Source organism: Physella acuta, unplaced genomic scaffold (assembly GCF_028476545.2).
Source record: "Physella acuta isolate Inbredline_101_S28 unplaced genomic scaffold, ASM2847654v3 ptg002043l, whole genome shotgun sequence".
In the NCBI taxonomy this organism is placed as follows: domain Eukaryota; kingdom Metazoa; phylum Mollusca; class Gastropoda; family Physidae; genus Physella; species Physella acuta.
The window spans coordinates 91,883-117,141 of NW_026733546.1; the positions used below are offsets into that span (position 1 = coordinate 91,883).

The following is a 25,259-nucleotide window of genomic DNA, read 5'->3' on the forward strand; positions in this document are numbered from 1 at the left end:
AAATATGCTAAGTAGGCATTTTGTGCGGTGGTGAAAAAAATAGTTCCAAACAACAGTCATGATTTGCTTCGATCGTTTTAAAAATGCAAAAATAGCATTAGACAGTATACATATTAGAAATAACAGGTTCTTTATTCTATTGTTGCTTTTTGTTTAAAATATATTACTTCATTTTACTTTAAAATACACAGCTTCAGCCTTCGCAAAGCTCTGCCGCAAACGTCACCCACTTAGACGGCCTAGCGAGCGTTTCATTCATCTGCCTAGGCTTAATGTATGCAAGAAAATCCCTACGCCGCATCCGCCACTCCATTCACGGTGGGTAGATAGCATAGCCGACGCTGGAGCATAGAATCATTTGTTAGGCTACATCTGCGCGAATGGCGGTGCTGGACTACTGTTATTTTAGAATAAAGGTTTCCATACATTTTATTTTGTATTTAACTTAGTGCCTTGGTTATTTCTTCTTAAAAACCCAGTGTACATTTCATTTTTTGTGCTTGGATTTTGTAAAGAGCTGGATTTCATATTTTGTTCCAAGGTAGTGTACTACTTGACTAGACTAGAGTCTAGCTAGCTAGAGTGAAGATCGAGCTGCCTTTGCTTTGATTTAAAAAAAAAAAATAGGCCCACAAAATAGAAATCTAGAATTCTAGACTATTGCGGCCTGTTATTGTGATTTGACGTCGTTTAATGCTAAATCTAGATTATAGATCCTAGAAATCTAGATTTCTTGATCTAAAATCTTGTAGACTGGTTTAGTTTTGATTTGTTTGTGTGTTTGTTGGTTATAAAATATAATCTTAAATCTAGATTCTAGACTAAGATCTAGAGACAGTTTTATAAGGTGTTTTATTTCATCAAATTAAAAGCCTGAAAGTAAAAGTCCTAAAAGGCAACCAAACACAATTGTTAATCTAATTTCCCTGCATTTGGATTGTTTTTACTAGAGATCTAGGCTCTAGACCATCTAGATCTAGAAATCTAGAGCCTAGATCTCGAATTATTTGTTAAATGTGTTCCAGACTCTTGATTTTCTAAGTTTTTATTTACTTCATACGCAAGAACACATAGACGAGATCATTCTAGAGATCTCTAGATCTAGATTCTACATCTAGATTAGATCTATCTAGACTAGACCTTAAGTCTAAAGTGTACTTTACTAAGCTGCTATTCCGTTACTAAATCTATGTATTACACGATAGAATCTTATTATTAAATTAATAGGTAGATCTAGAGTCTAGATCTATTCTATATTAGGGCTTAATTAGCAAAATATTCATCCAGATTAGGGACCTACACTATTATTATCTAGAATCTAGATCTAACTAATTCCTGTAGAAATACGGAATCCGGATTTAGAATATAAAGTGCCCTATAGCTTATACACGTGACAGTCTAGATCTAGTCTAGTCTAATCTAGATCTAGAATTTGCTCTAACTTTGGAATCTACTTCCTAATGAACTTTGCTTACTTTCGTGATAGTTATATAAGTAAAGACAGGGTCAGAGTTCACAGTTAATTACTAGTCTACATTTAATTACTAATCATTTAGAGTCGTCACCTGGATGTAGGTTTTATCTAGATTTAGATCTAGAATAAATAGTCAATAGATATAAGGCCCTAGATCATATAACATGAACAAGTTTGTCACCGGTAGTGTTATCACAATTTGCCAAACTAATACTGTTGATAGTGGCTTTAACTTAAGTGTCCTTTCAAAATAAACATTAGTCTTAGCCACTCCGACCTAGATCTAGATTCTAGATCTAACTGAAGATTGTAGGATGCTATTTTATTATATTAAGTAGGCCTAGGCCTATTGGTATATTTAATTTAGCCGAGTAGATCAATGTGTACGCCTGCCCTACCATTCAATATTTGTTACATCCCCACCTACACTTTCATTGATTTTCTTGCACGTAGTTACATCATATACATCTAAAACTTAGATTAGTTCACTTACACTAGACGCTAGATCTAAGTCTTAATCTACAGCTGTGTTGCCTTTTGAAATTTAAATCCCATCTTTGAGTGGGCTTTGTATTGATTTTTTTTTTCTGAATTAACGATAGACCTAAGTTATAGACTCTTTAATCACGTAAGGAAATATAAAGGAAGACAACCCATTTACTCGTGAATTCTAAGAATTGAATCTGTAGTAAGTTGCAGGCCTGTTAATTTATTTTGCTATTTTCCACTTTACACAGAAAATTCCATCCATCAATTAGACCAAATATTCTGTGATTAAAGGCAAATAAAAGCAATGTTGAACACATTAACCAGACATCAGGATTATACGGAAGTTTCTAGTGAACATACGAACCACCTGAAAATTCATTTTGAAAACAGATTTTTCGCACCACTGTGATTCAGTTGATCGCCCGTGCAGGACTAACGCTACGGGGATTCAAGCTTTAGGCTTTGTTTGTAGTTTTCAGTCGTTGTTGTGGATATAACCAAGCAAGCATTACTTTCGGATTTCTTATTTTTGGCTTTAAAAAGGTGAGTTTGCTATGTATTCTATTTCTAGTGTAGATTTCTATATTTTATAAGCAAACGCACGCTATTTAGTGTAATCTGTAAACCTTGTAAGATTTTCTTGAATCTATTAAAATTAAAATATGTTTAGACCTAGGCCTATCCATAGATGATATAGATCTAGATCTATAGGCTATATATCATTTAAATACTGCAATCATAAAATAACCTTTAGAGACTTTATTACTTTTAGCTCTATTTTTTCCAACTGAACTAAAAGTTTGCGATACATAGGTTTCGATTAGTATCGGCCCTCATTTTTCCTAAGGCTCATGTAGCGGTCACCAACCTATTTATTCATAAGTTTTCTAGCATTGCTATCGGCACAACTTACAAGTAATCGATATTAAATATCGACAGCTTACAAATTATGCGATGGTGGGTATGGGTTATGCCTGATTCAGCTAAACAGTCGACTTTATGGCTAAGTTCCCAAACACCATATGTTAGCACAATTTATGATAATGTGATAAGGCAGGAAACAGATTCAACCCTCAAGCATCTACTTTTAGGGTCGATTTTCGCCAATTTTCAAAGTAACAATTATTGACATATTATATATCAATTTTGTTGCTTAACAATCGAGGAATTCAAAAATATAAAAATTAATAGCACTAGACATTTACATCACGTTCAAAATGTAGATTAACCACACTCACTCAACTGAGATTTTTTTTTACATCTAAATGTAGTGAGGTCTAAAAATCCACGAAATTCACAAAATTAACAATATAATTACACAGAAATGTCACTTAGGCATACATTTATTTGTAAATGTGTCAAACTTTACAAAATATACCAGTTTATAGCTTATTTCTATAATTATTCTTGAGAAAAAAAACGACCGCCCTCCCCTTTAAAATTCTGGCTTTTAGAAACACTCTGGGGAAGAAAAAAATAACAGAGTTAAATATAGAAGGTCTATATAAAAAACATAATTAATAAAATATGTCTATATGCCAATTTTTAATATAGTTGCAGCATTTACATGGCTAATTATAATTGTTTAGTACTTTAAACATTAATTTAAAGTTACGACTCTCTGTGGCGTCTTTCAAGTGTAGTGTCAGTGTAGGAGTGTAGGTGAACAGGGTGTTAGGGCCTGATACGATTTCATTAGAATTGGTAATGAACAGAATGTATAATTAGAACTGGCATATAAAAACAATGTTGATAATAGATGCAGTTGTTTTAATGCTACTTATAATAGATCAAAATGACAAACATAATTAAAACCCAAGAATCTGGAAGCGCTGACCTCATTTTACTGACACGGTTGTCAAATAGTAAGTAGATCTAGATCTAGATCTAGATCTAAAAAATAGATCTAGATTTACGTAATTTTGAAAATACGCTAGATCTAGATGCAAAATCACTTTTAAAAACTGAAGTTAGTGATTAGATCTATAATGAAATTGAAATCAACAACTGATATGTAAGTATCTTTTGATCTAAAAAAAAATACGCTTAGTTCTAAGAAAAAAAAAATTCTATGGTGTACTCGATCCCTATCCCAAAACGTGCCAGCCATATCGCATGCGTAGTCAGCTACTCAGCTGCTTATCAAATCGATGAATTTTAAAATTATATAATAAAGTAGGTCACCCTAAAAAAAAAGAGTAAAATGGCTCCCGTTTTCACGACAGTCGTCACTCGATTCATAATTTACAGAGTTATAAAGTTCTACTTTCTTTTGGCTATAGATTTAAAGAAATATTAATTTGTTATTTCTCATGCGTTCCAACAATTGTATCTAATTTTAATAAACATTGGATTAGTAAGGACTCGATTCTTTTTAGAATTAGCCCTCGACACTATACAGACTATTGCGAAGAAACAGACTCGCGCGAATGTCGTGCGTAAGCTGGTTCAGTGGGCGAAGATTAGAACCCAATCAGACGGAAAATTTTTACTTTGAAATAATTACATTATCAATTAATTTCGATTTAAAACAAATGGCTTAAAGTCAAAAGTAAACTAAAATTTAAAAACTTTGTTATTCGCAGTGTACTCAAGATTCTCGTGTTTTAAAGATAAGTCTAGTTTTACTACGCGTGCGTGCATGGTGCGAATATCGATTTTCCCCGACAGAAAATCATAAAAAAATTTTTTTAAAGTATCTACGGCAAAATAATACTTATATTTTACAGAATTAAATACATTTAACTAAACTGTTATTTAAGTACATGCCTCGGAGGAAAAAAATACAATTTTATATCCGTAAAAAATTAACTGAAATCCCCGCTTTCAACGACGCCGATGTGTCGTAATTATGGCCATTCACTTTGTTCAAATTAAAGTAAAAAACACATTCAAATATACTTTTTTTTACTTTCATAATTTACAGCAATCATTTCTAATGAAAAATCCATAAAAATAATAGTTATTTTTACAAAATAGTATTTCTTACCTTATTAGTGCAGTACACGTACTTTTCCAAGTAGATCCATTCCGTCCAGATTTGCATACTTCGCATCCTTCGCCGCGGCACAAAATGTCATAAAAAACGTATTCCACAAAAATGTTGCTAACGAAGCTTGTAAAAACATAGCTCTATTTATCAGTATAAACAAAATCCCCGAACGATGTCTGGTTAGAAAGTTTATGAACGGCGAAGATCGAATATGCATTTTCCGGTACTAATCTGTTTCCTGCCATAATCATTATTTTCAATTGTTGTTTTAAACTCATTAATTTTTAATTGTTCTAATATTATAAATACTGCACATATTATTATCGCTGTTTACCATACAGTACAGTAGAGGGGGAAGGGGAGTATCGCCCTTGCTACCTAAATCAAAACAACCTTCAGCCCCGGTAATGTTTACTATTCTGGCTCCATTCATTAAGGCCAAACCATTGAGCATACCTTGGTTCTCGGTTTCTAGTCAAGCCGTTACTAATCCTTATTTATGTAAAGTCAGCCAAGAATGGGAGCTGACATTACAAAATCCCCTGCACCTGTGCCTTCAATGCGTTACTCATTTACTTTTTTTTTTAGTATTCTTTACATGGTTTGGTTTGAATAGAATTTTTTTTTTATCGCACCCAAATAGAAATTTGTAACATTCATTATGGCCTGTAAAAGCGATAGGCCTAGATCTAGATCTATATTCTTTTCTACTTTGTAACTGAATCTTTAACAACAGAACCACACTTGAATTAATGTTTTCAAGGGTTTAAAAAATTTCGTTTTTAAATTTAATGTAGATTCTTAGATCGAGATTCTAGTCGAAAATGTTATTTTAAAAAAACACGGGTAATTAGCATATTATTTAAAAAATTGGATACAGTCGTGAATAAAACCAAATAGAAGGAATTATTCAACTCTGTCTAAGTTGATAGCTTTTTAATAACCAGCTTTTATGAAGAGGGCATGAGATCATGTTTAGATATAGATTATAGATCTAGATCTCTTTTGTATTAGTGTAAGCCTCCTCTCCAGGCTATTTATAGAGCTTGCATGTGTGGTTGGTGCGAGTAACCCTTATTTTGATCTACGTTATTTTTGTTGTTTGCTGGTAAATAGCACTGGTTTTAATTCACCGAGAGAGATGCCAGCAAAACGAAAACGTAAATAACAACAATCTACCGCCGTGAGTCACAATGATAGCGCCATTTTGAACCCACTCACGACCTTGAACTTTGCACCGATGGTGTTACTTATCTATAGTAACCGCAGTTATCGTGCACCATAAGTAAAAAGTTCTGCTCTTGCATGTGGGCTCCAGAAAGAGAAAGTGGCATGGGCCACTTCCACACAATGGAATTCACTGAAGCTAGCTTGTCCTGCCGCAATGAGGTCTATTTTTAGATCACCGTCGAACTTGCGCACGGCTTTCCGTCCATGTAGCCCTGTTCCTGCTAAAATACCGCTAGCACGGATTTTTTTTTTTGTTTAGCGCGGAGCCGTGTTGCAGCATAACTTACTAGCACCGGTACCAGATTCGTGCCGTTTACTTTTATTTTTATTTATTTAAATTATTTTTTTTTAAAGCGTTGATAATTTTGAATGATGGCGAGTTGGTACTAGGTCTACTAGTCTTAAGTGCTAACGCTTATTCTTGGAATTTTTTTATTTTTTTTTAATTGCTCGAAAACGTTTAAAATTTACAAACATAGCGAATTTTTTTTATTATTCTTTTTTTTTTAATTTTTTTTTGTTTGTTTGTTTGGGATTGGCTGAAACTGAAAAATGAATTCCCAGCAAGAGCAGACAACCAGTTTACAACCGTGCAACAGCCCAGGCCCCAAGCCCATCTAACCGTTGCACTCCGTCACCACATGTGTGCAGATAGCTGTGTAGAACGGAGGTCAGCGTGTTGCCCCCCATCTCCCCCCCCCCCCCCCCCACGCCAAAGAGCTCACGGGGTCTAGCGAAGTGAGTCACTGGTTCAAGCTGTTGAGCCGATAACGGCGTTTTAATCGTGAGAATCTTTTTATATGCGCTCCTTCTAACACGGATACGTACTTTGACGTTTAAACATCAAATATTTCCGTCACTTTTCCTAACAATGTAAAATTTTTAAAAATTTTAATCTAGTAAAAAGAGTCTCACGTGTATATTTTGTTTTTATCCAGCACTCAGCCTGAACAAAAACACAAACATCTGCTTATGTATTATTATTTGAAAAAAAACTCAGTTTAGTAAACAAAAAAAAATTAACCTACACACCATAGGCTATAATTTGTGGGTTTTTTTTTCTGGTCTAGGCATATAGATCTACTAGTAATATTTTTTTAAAATTGAGTTTCGAAATGTTTTTGATGAATTTTGTAAACTATTTTATTTTTGAATTTCATTAAGATATTGGTGTTCCGATCTATTGTTTTAAAAAAAATTCCTTCTTCATACTACCATCAAACGTGCATAGACGATTCACTGTCACTGTCCCATTTTGTTGTCCTACCTTTTTTGGTTGGTTTATAGAGAAAAATAAGTTTGTTTTAACTCCTGTATCTAACAAGATATAGATCTATGTAAAAATTAAAGTTGTATATATGTTTTCCGGTAGATCTTGTGTTATATATTATCACAACTACGATGTTTTCTGTTTATTAACACAATCGTATTAATCTTTAATTTAAAAAAAATCTTTTTGATTTACGCACTGTAAAAAATTGGTAGAGGGTGTTTGAAATGTGTTGGTTTATTTGTCCCATGTTGAAAGGCTGTCATTTGATTTGTTATGCACAAGGCTGTTATAGTTTAATTTGTTGAACATAGCTGTGGGGGACGGCGTGGTACAGGGCTAGACGCTACACTGCTAACCTGGGAGTCTAAAAGTTCGAATCCGGGTTCAGGTCAGGTAATCGTCCCTGGGCATACCGTTGACCACACTATCCCTTCATATGCCGAGGACATAGAAACAAGTCAACTCTACTTCACCATGAACCGGCAAGTTCGAAAAGGGGAAAGCTGCCCACAAGTTGTACCCTAACACAAAGTATATGCTTTAAAGTTTCAGTATGACTTAGCTGGTTATATATTTTATTGTTTCGTACCAAATAGTTTCAGTGTTGTGCACTGTTGGTGTTTGACCGCGTATGCTACTCACTGTCCAGGCACCTCTCTGGGTACGGTAGAATCTCTTCCCCTCCCCCTCAAACGAGGGTGTGTGTATTTGAAAGAAACACTTACCAGAGGCACCTGCCGCGCTTTAGCCAGAGACCCTGAAATGTTGTTTTTCTTATATAATGCTTTAATGCGTTGCTTGTTTTTTTTTCTCCTTGAGAATTGCTGTGATAATACTCAGCATGTTCGCTGGGGTTTGTTAGATTTAGCCCGTTTCAACCTCACCGCAATCAGCCCTACCCCACATTAGTTGATTACCCAACTGCAGAGGGTTGACGGTTAGGCTGTAGTACCTTCAACATTCCCCCCTACCCACATACACGTAAACGAGCTGAAATCAACAGGCAGTTTCTTTTCATTGATAGCACTGGGCTATGGCGCAGTAAAACACGTTTGGGAAGGAAGTGGATACCACCCTTTGTTCGTTGGATCTAACGGTTTAAAGCGTAAATTAAAGGATGGCACCATTCGACAAACTATTCATGCACCTTTTACATACACACACACACACACACACACACAATTTTCAAGTAGTTTAGCACGGCTACACTGGTCTACTTGTATTTTACCAGCATGTTAACCAACACAAGTTTGTATACAAATGAACTGTGCTGATTTCGTACACATTTTAAAAAAAACTGTATTCGCGGATTCGCGTCTAGCAGACTTGAACGTCTTACGATTTACACGCCATAAAGGGTCTATAAATAGAAACGGGAATAACATTATACTCTTAATTGCCAGTTCTGTAAGGCTGCCAACAGGCTAATCTTTTCTACACAAATAAAGCGCTGTGTATAAGAGAACGGGGTCCCGGAGGTAGGGGCCGAGAAGGAGCAGCGAGTTAGGAAATATTTAACCTTTTCCCTTTGCTGAGTGAAATGTTTCTTAGACTAATCCTGTAACATTAAGTTTTTTTTTTTTTTTAAATGAACATTTGCTACCAAATAGAAAATCATTCCTATTACGATTAAACTCAATCAATGCTGATTTAAAATTCGTTGTTTCATAACTGTTTTATAATTTGTAAATGAACAAACGCTGTTTTGACAATTCAAAACGTAAACAAGACTGGTCCGATATTTAAAAGCCTCGGTGTGTTCTCTATTCACACACCCCCGCACAGTAAACAGTTGAATCGACCTGGTCCGGAAGTACAAAGGGAGGTCACCCTTAGTGGCCTTATTTCATGTAAATTGGGTTACGAATGAAACGTCTGTTCTCTCACGTAGACTGGGATCTCTATTATTAAAATCAAGATTCTAGATTTAGAAAATATCTAGACATCTAGAATCTAGATCTGTATTCGGACCGATTTATGAATTATGTGTGTATTTTGAAGGCTGCAGAATATGCGCTTTGCTGAATATGGTTCGTAGGCTTTATTTAACTTGAGTAGCTCAGTAGACTTAACTTTAAAAACTAATCAATCCACAGTCTAGTCTAGATTCTAGATCTAAATCTAGATTCTCTAGATCTAGATCTAAATCTAGATTCTCTAGATCTAGATCTTTCTAGATTCTAGATATAAGATTATTCTAGATCTACTCTAGAATCTAATCTAGATCTAGAATAGACTAGATTCTAGATCTAGCTAGAATGAGAATCATTCTAGAGTCTAGAGCTAGACTAGATTCTAAAACTTAAAGCTTAAGTAATAAGTTGGCCTGTAGATCTAGATCTAGATTTAAATCTAAATCTAGAAAAAGATCTAGATCTAGATATAGATTAGTATAGATGTTGATTTCTAGATCATGTAACCTTCCTTATTCTAGATCTTCATATTATATTATTCAAATTATAATCTTCATAATAAAAAGAGGGCTGAATAGTAGATCTAGTAGATATATATATTCATCTCGATATAGCACTGGAATCTAGCTTAACACAAATCATTGAAATTAACAGATACCAAAACTAAATCCTCCCCAAGCTTAAATCCTCATCACTTTCTATATTTTTAAGAAATATAAAATAAAGTCACTATTTAAAAAAAAAAATCACTTATACTTCCCCTCCCCCCCCCCCCCCTTCTACAAACCCTTATTTTATGAATGATCCCTTTGGGCATCTTAATTTGCTAATTTATATTATTTTATTTCTAGGCTATACACCACATAATAAAAATGATTGGGAAAAATTAACAGATGCAGCTAACTTGACTACTTATACCGCACCAGGTGACACCATTTAGGGGGGTGACACCAAGGCAAAAAATAGCAAAATATATAGTGAAAAATGATAATTCAACTTAATTAAGTGATTAATTCGAGTGTTAAATAGTAATTTAAGAGGTGCAAACAGAAAGTTTTTTAGGGGGGGTGCAAATTGAAAGTTTGTCCACGGGAAGGATCGCTACGCCTCTGGGGGGGGGGGGGGCGACACCATTAAGTGCCGCACCGGGTGACACCCGACCTCGCTACACCACTACTTATACCCTCTAGCAGTTTGCTTAGTCGAAATCAGTGTAACTTTAAAAAAAATTGTTGTGTGTTTGTTCTGTAGTGACATGACTTGTAGTTAGTGCTCTCTGTTTTGTTTACTATTCTAAATTATCCTATTTATTCGAGGGGTTATGTATATTAATTAACCCTTATTTTAACCATACCATTTATTCTGAGTAATACTACTTCTTAGAACATTTTTTTTGTAGTGGGCACAGTTAAAAATAATAACATTTTACCTAAAGGTAAACTTGTTATAAGCATATGACATGAAGTATAAAAAAGTGTGAAATTTTACAATTTTTCCAAAGTTAACCAAAATATTCAATAATTAAAGAAATTAATCAGTTTGGGGTATTAGGGCTAGAGATAGTGTTGACTGTGTTAGTAATATTTGTCAAACAGTTAAGTGGTATAAACCTAAAAAAAACATATCTTAGAAGAGGCATAAAAATAGCTTTATCAAACAAGAATACCCCAGTTGGTCAATGGACTAAAAAAAAGTATTAATTAATTCTGCCAGTTTAAGTAGGGGATGACTGCAAAAGGATTATATAGCAGCACTCTATATTTAAATACATTTAAAGGCAGTGTAAGGTTCTAATCCGTATCAATAAAGTACCATTAGAAATAGATAACATGTGTTTAAGAGAATTTGTTATAAATGTCTGTGTTAAAAAATAAGTGCTTAGCTGTGTTTAATTAACATTTATGATGAATGAGTCAAGCATTTGCACATTTATGAGGTGGGGGTAGCTCAACTATAATTGGTTCACTTTTTTTTTTCCATCAGTAACTTAAAATACTTAAATATAGATTCATTTCAAATATGGATATAATATATTTGATAATTGCTGTTTAGCAATTTTTATTTAAAGCCCTAACCACTTCTTGTTACAGCTTATATTGCATTTAATGGTAATTTTTTTATAGACTTATAAGATGACATTTATGTTAAATAGGGTAACACGTGGTAGAACTGAATAGCACATGAAAGCTAATTGGAACATTTCAAGTTTTATGCATACTGGATTCGAGGATGTCCCTGAGTTCATCCAGCTCCTACCTGAGTTGAGTCAGGAGAATCAAAGGTGGTAGGGTGTAGGGCTGACCACATACCTGAGTTGAGTCAGGAGAATCAAAGGTGGTAGGATGTAGGGCTGACCATATACCTGAGTTGTGTCAGGAGAATCAAAGGTGGTAGGGTGTAGGGCTGACCATATACCTGAGTTGTGTCAGGAGAATCAAAGGTGGTAGGGTGTAGGGCTGACCACATACCTGAGTCAGGAGAATCAAAGGTGGTAGGGTGTAGGGCTGACCACATACCTGAGTCAGGAGAATCTTAGGTGGTAGGGTGTAGAGCTGACCATATACCTGAGATGTCTCAGGAGAATCTAAGGTGGTAGGGTGTAGGGCTGACCATATACCTGAGTTGAGTCAGGAGAATCTTAGGTGGTAGGGTGTAGGGCTGACCATATACCTAAGTTGTGTCAGGAGAATCAAAGGTGGTAGGGTGTAGGGCTGACCACATACCTGAGTTGTGTCAGGAGAATCAAAGGTGGTAGGGTGTAGGGGTGACCACGTACCTGAGTTGTGTCAGGAGAATCAAAGGTGGTAAGTTGTAGGGGTGACCACGTACCTGAGTTGCGTCAGGAGAATCAAAGGTGGTAGGGTGTAGGGCTGACCACGTACCTGAGTTGAGTATAAGGCTGACCATACAATCCGATGATATGCTGAAATAAAAGAAGCAGGATTTCTACTTCACCTACTATATAGAGTGTTACGTTAAACATAATTACTTACTTTACCATATTTTAGGATTAGTGTTATAGAGTTGAGCTATATTTTTGTACGATGGATACCCGTTATCAAACATATTGTTTATATAATAAAACAAAGTACAAAATGATGTGCATATGAGGAAAAATCCACAATTTTTTTCCCTACTCCTATAGTTAACATAAACTAAAAATGAACAAGACCCTCAAACAAATAGTTACTGCATTTTTTTAAAGTACCTCTAACTGTGTGATAAAGTGTGTTTAGCTAGGCATAATTCTTATGGTCATTAAACTGGAATTGTATGGATGTAATTTATACTCAACCACATTACGTTCCCTTATATTAGTCAGATACCCATCTGCGCTGAATGAAATCAGGGCTAACTAGCAGACTAATCCTGGATTTAAAACATTTTTTTAAAATTAATTAATAGACGCTGAACCTGTGATAATAAACAACAAAAAATAGTTTTTAATTTTTGTATATGTTACATTCATGCAGTTAAAAATAGTTTCTTTCATCTTCTGTTTTTTTCTGGACATAAGTCAAGCTCAATTAATTATATTTTATTTTTTTACTGTCATGCCCCACTAGATTTGTGTTATGCAACATGTATATTGTTGTTAATATTTAGGTAATTGATTGAATCAATTTTAGTGAGTTTCTAATGATTTACAATATATTAAGTAAGCCGTATTGGGGTTTGCTGGTTTTCTTTGTCTTGTTGCATTTGTGTGGTACTGACTGTTGAGGGTGTGGTACTCACTGGTTGTTTGGGGGGGTGGGGGTGGTAATGAGTGGTTGATGGGGGGGGCATATGTGGAACTGAGTGGATGTTAACTGTGTGGTAATGAGTGATTGTTTAGTGTGGTTGTTTGGGAGGGGGGGTTCCTGTTTAAAATGGCTGTCCAGACAATCCTATTAAATGCTGTTATCAACACAATCCTGTTAAATACTTTGCACATTGACACAGCTCATCTTTGCCCTATGTATCGCAAGATCTAGTAACAGTTTTATATTAACCCAATCAATAATGACACAGCAGTGTACTGTTTAGCTGTTTCAAACTTAATTTGAAAGCCTTGAATATGGTAAATTATACTCCTCCAGGTAATTAACCAGTCTATTGAATGACTTTAAATGATGAGTAATATTATCATTAGAAAAGCTTTTTGTTTAAAAAAAAATTAGTGTACTTATTTTTTCTTCTTCTCTGTTCTTAATTTTAATATTGGAAGGTATTTCTTCCTGTACAATTATCACATGTCAACATTTTTATGCAACATATGGCCAATTGACTATGACTTACCCCTTCGTTTCTTTTTTTGGATATGCTCCCGTGGCCTTTGTTAACCCAAGAACAATCTGATCTGCAAGATATCAGTTGTTTGATTTTGGAGTTTTCTCAAGCCAGCAATTTTTTTCGAATAATTATTAGCTTTGTTAAAAGTTTATTATTTAAACTTAACCTTTTTTTTCCACGCATTTTGTTTTCTCCTAATACTTACATTTAGTTTTTTTTTAAAAAAAGGTAAAGGTACCCATTAGAGCTGGATCGACGTGCTCTAGGCCATGCCATCCCATCAAAGCTTTCAGTTTTAATTATAAAAATTTCTACTGTCCTGTTTGTAAAAACCAGTGACTACTTGTTATGGTTAATAATCAACAAGTGCTTTAAGTCTGCTGACGTCAGCAATATCCTCCCCTCATAAAGCTTATTGTCCAGTGTTATTCCCCAGCCATACAAGTTTGTTTTCTTTTCCCACCCACCTTTTCGTGGTTAATGGGGTTAAGTGAGCTAACACCAACCTGCGTCACTCTAATCCTGTTTTATATTTTAAACCCATGAACGTATCATTTAGTGTAATCCTGTTGCATCTTTGACATAACTCAGTTGAGTTATATTAGTATCTGAAAGTAGTTGAATTTTTCTAAACATTGTAATTATAAAAAAAACAGTTGTTTTTGAGCACATAAAAGTAAGCTTGACTAAAAAAAAATGTTAACAGCATGTCAATTACATAGTGAATTAATGTATATATCTCTTATTCAAACCATTATGTTATTTCTTCTTCAGGTTTGCCATCGGTGATAACATCCTTATTCACACAACTATTGTTAAAGGATTCATAGAAGCAGCTGCTAGCTATGTAAGTGTAAAACGTTTTTTTTTTTAAATTTAAAATTACTAGAGGGAAGCTTGTAGAGTATTTTTCTTGTTTTGTAAAATCAGCATGAATAAAATGTCCCGTCCATAAAGGAGATGATCACTTCATCACTTTTTATTAGCCTCTGCTTAAGGAGAAATTGCACGAACAGCACTTTGTTTCAGCTACCTTTATATTCCCTCATGTGTTAGCTAACACTTATAGTGCCTTTGATCCCTGAAAGTCTGTGGGGTAGATAAAGCAGACTTCATCTGTTTTTTTTTTTTTTTTTTTTTTTTTTTTTTTTTTTTTTTTTTTTTTGCAAGAAAGGCAGTGTATCAGAAAAACACTGTAAACAAGAACTTAAGTAATATAAAATGGCTTTAAATTTTTTTTTTTTTTTTTATTATATTATTCAGCACAGTAAAGTAACCAGGAAGAGTTTATAACTGTTTTGTTGTTTTAAAGTGCCTTTTTATTCAACAGCTCAACTAAACTAAAAATTGACTTTAATTATTTTAAAATTTTTTCTCACAACAGCTCAAGATGATGTTTCGTCGAAAAAAAGTATTGCTGGAATGAGAACATCCCTTAGAACTATTTCCCAGCCCGACACATTCAGCAGGCAAGTCCCCTCAGTGATCACATTGGACCAGACCAGGTCTGGTCCTAGGACCACCAATGAATATGTGGATAGCCCCCGCGCTCAGCCTCCACTTCCACTCAAGCCCCAGCTTGTCACACTAGTTGGGGTTGGGAGCAGCTCGCCAGGATTCGCCCACAGGATCAGCCACACCACCCGGGGAGCCCTGACGCCCACCCCCTCACCGGTTGTCTCGCAGCAACCAGCGTCCAAATCTCCGCCTCTGAAGGAACCGGTGAATTTACTAGATGGGACCAGAGGCGGGGATGGGGGTGCCAACGGTGGGAGCGCCCTGGCCAGAGCTGGACTTAACCACGGAGAAGGTATTATTTGTGAGCAGTGCGGCAAGTGTCAGTGTGAGTCGTGCACGGAGCCGCGCTCGCTGCCGTCGCACTGGTGCTGCCGCAACACCTGTGAGGTGAGCCCGGACAACGTGCTGGAGGTGTGCACATGTTTCTGTTGTGTGAAGTGCATGTTCTACCACTGCGGGGCGGAGGAGGATAACCCGTGCTACGAGAACCCGTGCGGGTGCTGTTCGACGCCCCACTGCTGCCAGCGATGGACTGTGATGGGGATGATGTCACTCTGCCTCCCCTGCTTATGGACTTACTGGCCGGCCAAGGCGTGTCTGGCCGCTAGCACTTCCTGCTACAGGAGGTGCAGGCGCAAAGGTTGTCAGTGCAATGTGAAACATGATAAGACTTCTGTGCTTTCAGTTGGAGGAGTAAGTGGCGGAGTCGGTAGCAGTGTAGGTGGAGGCGTAGGCATTGGGGGTCACTCCAAACATTCGCAGACACGGCGGCTTTTGATAGAGTCAGACTCATCCAGTGCGTAATAGTGATATCAGTTTCTTTATTTCTGATTCTGTTTGAATCTCGGGGGTTTATTTTTAAAAAATAACTATTATTTATTATAACTATTAATGTTGTTATTATTATCGCTACTGTTGTTAGTCTATTACTTGTCTATTTGGATGTCCTTTAAGCCACGGTGTACTCTCTACCACTAGAAGTATTACTGTGGAGTTTTTTCTTTACCATGCTGAATATTCTTTGGTAGCCGAGTGAGAACATATTCAATACACAAACCCATGGAGCTGTTTCCAAACAATCATTCGGATTGCATTCTCATGGAGCTTGTTGATATAGACCAATCCTCCTTACTAGTCAATGAACAAAGTGGATATATCGACACTTTTTTCTGTTACCATAGTGATGTATTTAAAACAAAAGTTGGTTTGCTGTTGTTACTTGTAAGTAAAGACAGAAAATTATATTTCAGTTAAACAAAAACATTTTGCTCATATTGAGGTTATTAATTTTTTTGAGAATTATCGAGAAAAAAAAATGGCGGTTGGAATTGTTTTTCATTATTTTTCACTCATGTAGTTGTTGGTTTTATTTAATGACGTTACTTGTGTATTAGTATGCTTCTTTGTTGTGAACTTAACTCATGCGTATAGTGATCAGCTCTTTGGACTGAATTCAACTGAAATGTAAAAAAACAACATGAATTTGTAGTTTAAATTATTGCATTACCTGAGAGGTCAATAGTATATAAATGCTCAAAGACCTGTTCGTGATGATGAGTTTATTAAAAAAACAAACCACAAAGCCGTTTTAGTGCCAATGAATGAAACAACATATAGGTTGTAGTCAAATTAGTAATAGAATCTTGTAACTGTTAGTAGCGTAGATTTTACTAATGTTTATTACAAGCAAAGAATAGCTAGTAGTTCATTATGCTGTTAATTTGTATATATATAAATATAACATTAGTTACAAACCAATTGATGTATTATATGAAATCACATTTTTTTGGCTCTCATTCAAAATCATACATGTAGCCATTGTGAGAATATAAACTTGTATATCAAAAAGACAGTATTTTATTATGTTTTCCAACATTAAAACAATCCCACACATTTTTTTTAAGCTTTCAGTTTAGTAGGTAGTAAGTCAAAAACTAGGACTGCATTAAATAAAAACAACCAGTTTTGTTGCTGGGGTAGTGATCCAATTGATGTAACAGCCATTAAGTTTTTTTTAGACATCATTGTTCATCTTATACCTTGTATTCAGTGAAGTATTAATATTGTTCAAATTTTTTTTCTTGTATCTGAGTTGTAGCTCATCTTTTATTTTGTATTGAGTTATTATCAGCAGTTAATTCAGATGAAAAATCTGTTTTTTTTTTTTTGCGTCAGTGGACTAAACAGTTTTAAAGTTAATTGTTATGTTTTGTATGGTTATATTTGCTCTGTAATTTTAATCTGATGTTCATCAGTTCATGTTAGCTACAATGTTAATATATTCCAATCTTTTTTTTTATATAGAAAAGACCAGATCTTCCTATATCCTATAGAATTATACTTATAAATAACAGGGCTTCTCAAATTTTCTTTTTTTACATGACACCCATTACTAAATTTAGAAAAAAATGACGCAGCCCTAATTTTTCCCCATATATTAAAATGGATTCGAGACAATATTTAAATTTCTTTCATCCAACTGTTGTACAATCCAGTCTGGGGTCATGGCGTTTACTTTGAGAACCTCTTCATAACCATGTACCTGTGTTTTTCGCCTCAGTGTTGATCACTGTTCAGTGTTACTTCTCCTATTTAAATGGCATTTGTAGACTCCCACTACTGTACATTACAACTACATTCATCCATGTTGAGTATACCATTGTCCCCCTTCTCCCCCTCCCCCCAGCGCTGCTCACACATACATACGTGCTCTGGTTAAACATACACAACTTCACATACATGCTGGTTGTCAATCGACAGTGACCACTTTTTTAACAGTTTGACTCTCATAGTAAAAGAAAAAAATTAAAGGAAAATCTAAACAAAAAAACACAAGGCATCTAAAGATAGATGACTTTATATAGGTTGTAGTTGGTAGTTTTCTTCCTGTTCTATCATGAGCTTAGGGTCTATAGTGACTAGAGATGGAGAAACTAGTTCTAATAAGCAGTACAATAACTTTCTTTATGGTCCACAGTGAATGGAAATATTTATTATTTATTTCACTTTAATCCTTCACAATGAAACAAGTATCTCTAGAGGAATGCTTTAGTCCACTGTTCAGCATCATCTATTGGCATATGTATATATATGCATCTATGTTTATACACATGTTGTTATATTTAATATACATAGATGCATATATATAAACATGATGAGCTTAAACCACGCCAGTACCAGCGACTCTGTACGGTCTTGGTGGCTCATTAGTGTCTGATGTGCATGGAGTTGTCTGGCCATCATTTGGTCATTTACAACACTGGTCAGTGATGTCCGAGTGGTGGACTTTGTTGTGGTCATCTACCACATTGGTCACTGATGGACTGTTGTGGTCAGTGATGGACTGTGGTTGTCATCTACAACATTGGTCAGTGATGGACTGTTGTGGTCATCTACAACATTGGTCAGTGATAGACTGTTGTGGTCATCTACAACATTGGTCAGTGATGGACTGTTGTGGTCATCTACAACATTGGTCAGTGATGGACTGTTGTGGTCATCTACAACATTGGTCAGTGATGGACTGTTGTGGTCATCTACAACATTGGTCAGTGATGGACTGTTGTGGTCATCTACAACATTGGTCAGTGATAGACTGTTGTGGTCATCTACAACATTGGTCAGTGATGGACTGTTGTGGTCATCTACAACATTGGTCAGTGATAGACTGTTGTGGTCATCTACAACATTGGTCAGTGATGGACTGTTGTGGTCATCTACAACATTGGTCAGTGATGGACTGTTGTGGTCATCTACAACATTGGTCAGTGATGGACTGTTGTGGTAAGCTACAACATTGGTCAGTGATGGACTGTTGTGGTCAATGATGGACTGTTTTGGTCATCTAGAACACTGGCCAGTATGTCCGAGTGCTGGACTTTCTATTGCTACAACAGATGTGATGATACCTGTGTACAGTCTTGTCAAAAGCTCAAACATGTGCATAGACAGCTGGGTTGTACTTTAGTAAGGCTGAAGAACTGTTGGCTGTGGGGGCTAATGCTAATGATGGTGGTAGTTCATGCTAGTCTAGAGTATTGTTTGGTAGTGGTAGCTAAGGCTAGGTTAGTTTGGTCTTGGTAGTTCAGGCTAGGACATTGTCTAGTAGTGGTAGCTAATGCTAGGTCAGGATGGCAGTGATAACTTAGGCTGCTGTTCGTTTAGTATTGATAACTTACATGTTTGCTAAATGTAAAGCACTGTTTGGTAATCTTCTTTTGAATTCTAAGGTTAAGAAATGTATCCCAAGGAAGTCGTTTTGGTAACTTGCATTGACTATAGTGTAACTTGCTTGGCAAGCATAATATTTGGTAAATTTCTGTGTTCAGGTAATAGGCCAACTTGGAGTATTTTTGTGTAGGGTTGTGTTATGGGGTTCTGTTTCCATAGTAGGAGTAGGGTGATGAATATTTTAGCTGAAGTTGGTTGTACAGTACATACAATGATTTAGATTGATACTGATCAGAAAAAACTAGCTCAATGTAAAGCTACAGCATACCTGGTGATCTATCGTTAAGATACTTAGGTGTTTCCCACACCAGGTCTTTATATCTTCCATTGGAGTCACACAACTCAACTCAATTAGGTCTTTCCATTCATTGGTATCTAGTCTGGCTGTCGTGTAGACAAGGTCTCAGTACTCAAGATTCCTACTCCTCTAGACTAGTGTTGTATCATCTTGGCAACAATATACGTGTAGCCCATTCAAATCAGCATTGCGTTTTATTTTATATTTTTGTTCTGGTGATATCCCTCGGATAGACGCATTCATCATATCCCACAACGCTGCAGGATTCCAACTCTAGTGACCTACGGCTTGCTCTTGTTATCTGCTGTTCTATGACTGCTTTAATAACAGGACACATTTTTTTCTGTCTGCCAGGGATGTAGTCGGTAGAGGGGGTCATTGTATGATTAAGACATGACCCCCTCTTTTTTATATACTCGTATACTAGATAACCCTGTCGTGTTTCATATAAAATATCAAAATTGTATAGCTAGATGGTTTATTTAAAAATAAATTGAAATGAAGGTTGTGTGGCCTTTAGGCAGAAATGTCAGTTATGTGAGTTGGGGTTCTGTTGAGGGGTATAGATGTTGGAGATTTGTGAGCTGGGGCTCTGTTGAGGGGTGTAGAGTGATATGAAGATTACAAACACTCTACTGTGATATTTGTTTCGTTGGAATTTTTTTTTTTCTTTCTTCCCTCCCAGTTTTACAAAAGTTGTCGTCAAGACTTTTGTTACGTTATTGAGTGTCATGTTATCAAACAATCTGATAATATTGCCATGCAAATGTAAAATGGAACATGTACTATATGTATGGTTGTATTAAACACACTGTAAATACTACCATATGCCTTGGTTGTTTTTGTATTATAATTAATTAGAGAATTTGATTATTATAACGGTGATACAGACAGTGCCATGAATTGTCATTTCTACAGGATATGAACTAGTTTAGTCATTCAGGCAATGCTATGACATTACTACAGGATATGATCATATGTACTAGTTCGGTCATACATGCACTGTTATGACATTACTACAGGATATGAAACTAGTTCGTTCATACAGGCAATGTTATGACATTTCTACAGGATATGTGAGCTAGTTCAGTCATACAGGCAATATTAAGCCCTTTTTTTTACTTTCTCGTATATACGAAGTATAGAGAAAGTCTTGTAATCTCACTGATACGGAAAAACATAATTTTGCAATCTTGTCCGTATGTCTGTCTGTGTGTCCGTGTGTAAACACAATAACTTGAGTACCGTTACAGCTAGGTTGATGAAATTTCATATATAAGTATTTTATCAAAATCGTAGATCCGTATCAACTTTTGAGCGATTTCCGATAACCGGAAGTGGTACTTTTCCTACTTTGAATTTTTCAAAAGCCTATAACTTGAGTACAATTTCAGATAGATAAATGAAATTTCACATGTAAGTAAAAGATCTAATTCTCTACCTTCTGTTAAATTTTGAGTAATTTCCGTTGACCGGAAGTAGTAATTTACGCTACTTCCTATTTCTCAAAAAACTAATGTAATTTTTAAAAGTACTAATAATATTGCGCACTATTATGCGCTTTTTTATTTGGCGTTCACTTGGTGTGCAATTAATTTGTCTAAGAGATTTTATTCTATTTTTAAAACTTTAAGTATTTAAAATGGATTAAAAATCATGTCTATAGCCCGAGTTCCCATCCCCTGTTATTTTATATAAGAATATTCGAGAAAGTTTAGGGGAGATCACTCCCGGTTTATTTACAGGATATGAACTAGTTCGGTCATACAGGGAATGTTATGGCATTTCTACAGGATATGAACTAGTTCGGTCAGGATATGTTAAGCCATTTTACAGGATATGTGAGCTAGTTCGGTCATACAGGCAATGTTAAGTCATTTCTACAGGATATGAACTAGTTCGGTCATACAAGCAATGTTATGGCATTTCTACAGGATATGAACTAGTTCGGTCGTACAGGCATTGTTATGACATTTCTACAGGATATGAACTAGTTCGGTCGTACAGGCATTGTTATGACATTTCTACAGGATGTGAACTAGTTCAGTCATACAGGCACTGTTAAGCCCTTTTTTACAGGATATGCACTAGTTCGGTCAGGATATGTTAAGCACTAAGTCAGTCATTCAGCTGCTAGGCACGCGTAGTCCACTAGACCGTTCCTTTACCCGACAACATATTTGGTACCCTGTCCCGGCTACTATGTGGAATACACCCGAACACTTTTCATAATGGGAAATACTATTATTTTTTTTTCTAATTTCTGGGCAAATATATGGGTGGATTGTCTCATAGTAATTAAGTCACTTTTTAATTGGCGTGGATGCGTAATTGAAACAGTCATTAACGCTTTTTTTTTGCCTAGAAAATTTTGCTTAGAAAATCACAGGTCGGACCCAAATAAGGAATGTATTAAACACCAAACTTTAAAATTAATAAGTAGATGATGGCATCTAAACAAAAAAGGGATCCTCGACCGCCACTAACGGCGCTGGGGTCCCTTCCTGTTCAGCCCCGGTGCCAGACCTACCCCAGGGCACTGACCCCGGGTTGTGGTAAAAAAAAAAATCCTTTAATCTGTAGACGGTTGTAAGTGGTTGTAGCAGATGAGATCTCTGCCGCTCCACTCACCGGAAGTCTGGTGTGTGTCATGTGACGTGTGTGTGGGGGGGGGGGGGGGGGGTCAGGGTTTCTCCCAGTCTGGGTTGCAAACATGATGGATAGTAGGTTTACAATGGGAGGTTTAGGGATAGTATGTTTACAATGGGGTGTTTCAGTTTAAGGAAGATAGTACTTACATTGGATGTTTCACTTTTGGGATAATAGGTCTTACATTGGATGTTTCACTTTTGGGATAGTAGGTCTTACATTAGATGTTTCACTTTTGGGATAGTAGGTCTTACATTGGATGTTTCACTTTTGGGATAGTAGGTCTTACATTGGATGTTTCACTTTTGGGATAGTAGGTCTTACATTGGATGTTTCACTTTTGGGATAGTAGGTCTTACATTGGATGTTTCACTTTTGGGATAGTAGGTCTTACATTGGATGTTTCACTTTTGGGATAGTAGGTCTTACATTGAATGTTTCACTTTTGGGATAGTAGGTCTTACATTGGATGTTTCACTTTTGGGATAGTAGGTCTTACATTGGATGTTTCACTTTTGGGATAGTAGGCCTTACATTGGATGTTTCACTTTTGGGATAGTAGGTCTTACAATGGATGTTTCGCTTTTGGGATAGTAGGTCTTACATTGGATGTTTCACTTTTGGGATAGTAGGTCTTACAATGGATGTTTCACTTTTGGGATAGTAGGTCTTACATTGGATGTTTCACTTTTGGGATAGTAGGTCTTACATTGGATGTTTCACTTTTGGGATAGTAGGTCTTACATTGGATGTTTCACTTTTGGGATAGTAGGTCTTACATTGGATGTTTCACTTTTGGGATAGTAGGTCTTACATTGGATGTTTCACTTTTGGGATAGTAGGTCTTACATTGGATGTTTCACTTTTGGGATAGTAGGTCTTACATTGGATGTTTCACTTTTGGGATAGTAGGTCTTACATTGGATGTTTCACTTTTGGGATAGTAGGTCTTACATTGGATGTTTCACTTTTGGGATAGTAGGTCTTACATTGGATGTTTCACTTTTGGGATAGTAGGTCTTACATTGGATGTTTCACTTTTGGGATAGTAGGTCTTACATTGGATGTTTCACTTTTGGGATAGTAGGTCTTACATTGAATGTTTCACTTTTGGGATAGTAGGTCTTACATTGGATGTTTCACTTTTGGGATAGTAGGTCTTACATTGGATGTAGCCACATCTACCCACCCTCCCCACCTCCTTTTTCTGGAAACATCTGCTACCGCAGGGCTAGATAGGATGAGGTAGGGAAAAAACCCATGGAGAAGATCAAAGGACAATGAATTGAAGGAGAGAGAACTAACGCTCGACAGACAGAGACGGAATGAAACGGTGCTAACTTGTTGATGCCTCGTGCCCCAGTGGGTGTGTTGAGGGATGATGAATCGAAATATATCTACATCATCAACGAGACCAACCATTTTTAATTATGAAAATGCATTTATGTGCATCCTTGACCTTTATACGCCTTTTATTGAGAGTATGAGTAAACTCAAGCATTCATTGTCATTGTCAGTTAATGCAGTCATCCTCTGTCAGTGTGGGTCATCACATCACCAACAGTTCATACAGAGTTAAGTTTCACGCCCAGCTGTCGATCTCTGATTAGAAGAAAATTCTATTGGCAGGCTTTACCTACCCAGCACGCAGTCGACGGCGACTAGCTGGCACGCAGTTCTAAAGTCAAGCAGCTGAAAATAACAAATCTTTAGGCCGGCAATTGAGCTAGGTCAGAGGATTTAGAAGCTTTAATTCATATATATATGTATATATATATATATATATATATATATATATATATATATATATATATATATATATATATATATATATATATATATATATTTATATATATATATATATATATATATATTTATATATATATATATATATATATATATATATATATATATATATATATATATATATATATATGTATATATATATATATATATATATATATATATATATATATATATATATATACACACATACATAGCGACCCTTCCCGGCGCCCGGGGACAAACTTTTCGATTTGCATCCCCCCCTCAAGATTTCGATATATATACCTAATCAAATATTATAATATTGAAATACATTACTTTAAAAACTGTGAAATGTGGTAAATTGTAACTTTTGGCTCTTCCGTCCCAAAAGGTTGCCGACCCCTGACATAAGCAAACACATTTTTAAAAGTTCACCAACCCGCGACTTCTTAGTTATATCAAAGTTCCGGAGCCTAACATCATGTAAAAATTTAAACATTGACAAGAACTAAACCTACTCCTAATCCCCCCTTACCACAAATGCACTCCCTCTCAACCCCCTTCCCCTATAAAAAACTAAAGACAAACTATATACTTTTGATATACACTACGTATTATATATATATATATATATATATATATATATATATATATATATATATATATTCGTATTCGAATGCATGTTTAAATAGCCATACTGAGCGGTTGCGTGCAAGCTCAGCTTCCGCCCTGTCCATTGGAAATCAAGATGGATGTCAGCTTGGCCAAGTCCATTTTAGGCTATAGGGGTGGAAGGACTTTATTAATGAATGAAGTTGAATTTACCTAGCCCAACAGAATTATCGACGTATTTTTATTTTATTAAAAACACACTTTCGCGGATAATTAAAGCCATATTAATAATACAGTGATACCCAATGAGGCTTGATAAATTCAATACGGTAAATTAAAAAAAATCAATTTTAGCTGGGCGATTAAAAAAAAATCGGATAATACTTCCTGGTTGTCCTCTAGCTTTGCTTGCATCATGTGAGAAGTGGGCCTTTCTGTTGTGAATCAATTTTTTTTTACCATTATTTATACAACGCCAATTATGAAGTTAGTTTTCCAGTTTTGTCATTTGGTTTTATTTTAACAATGAGTCGATACAA

At 35.7% G+C, this 25,259-nt stretch overlaps 1 protein-coding gene and 1 long non-coding RNA gene across 4 annotated transcripts; one reads left to right on the forward strand and one right to left on the reverse strand.

Annotated features, from left to right (window-relative positions):
• Window positions 1-318: 318 nt before the first annotated feature.
• On the forward strand, window positions 319-20,518 carry LOC131931839 (protein sprouty homolog 2). Of its 3 annotated transcripts, none has more exons than XM_059288707.1 (4): window positions 319-416; window positions 2,212-2,506; window positions 14,421-14,493; window positions 15,031-20,518. In XM_059288707.1, the coding sequence occupies exon 4, from the start codon at window positions 15,069-15,071 to the stop codon at window positions 15,966-15,968; it is 900 nt and encodes a 299-aa protein (XP_059144690.1). In that variant the 5' UTR covers window positions 319-416; window positions 2,212-2,506; window positions 14,421-14,493; window positions 15,031-15,068; the 3' UTR covers window positions 15,969-20,518. The 3 variants fall into 3 exon arrangements, with proteins under 3 accessions (XP_059144690.1, XP_059144689.1, XP_059144691.1); XM_059288706.1 differs by having other exon boundaries at window positions 326-541; XM_059288708.1 differs by lacking the exons at window positions 319-416; window positions 2,212-2,506 and adding an exon at window positions 9,339-9,488.
• On the reverse strand, window positions 3,057-5,190 carry LOC131931841 (uncharacterized). The gene is made up of 2 exons (XR_009384364.1): window positions 4,953-5,190; window positions 3,057-3,424 (listed from the first exon to the last, which is right to left on the reverse strand). It is a non-coding gene; the product is annotated as an uncharacterized LOC131931841 (long non-coding RNA).
• Window positions 20,519-25,259: the final 4,741 nt, after the last annotated feature.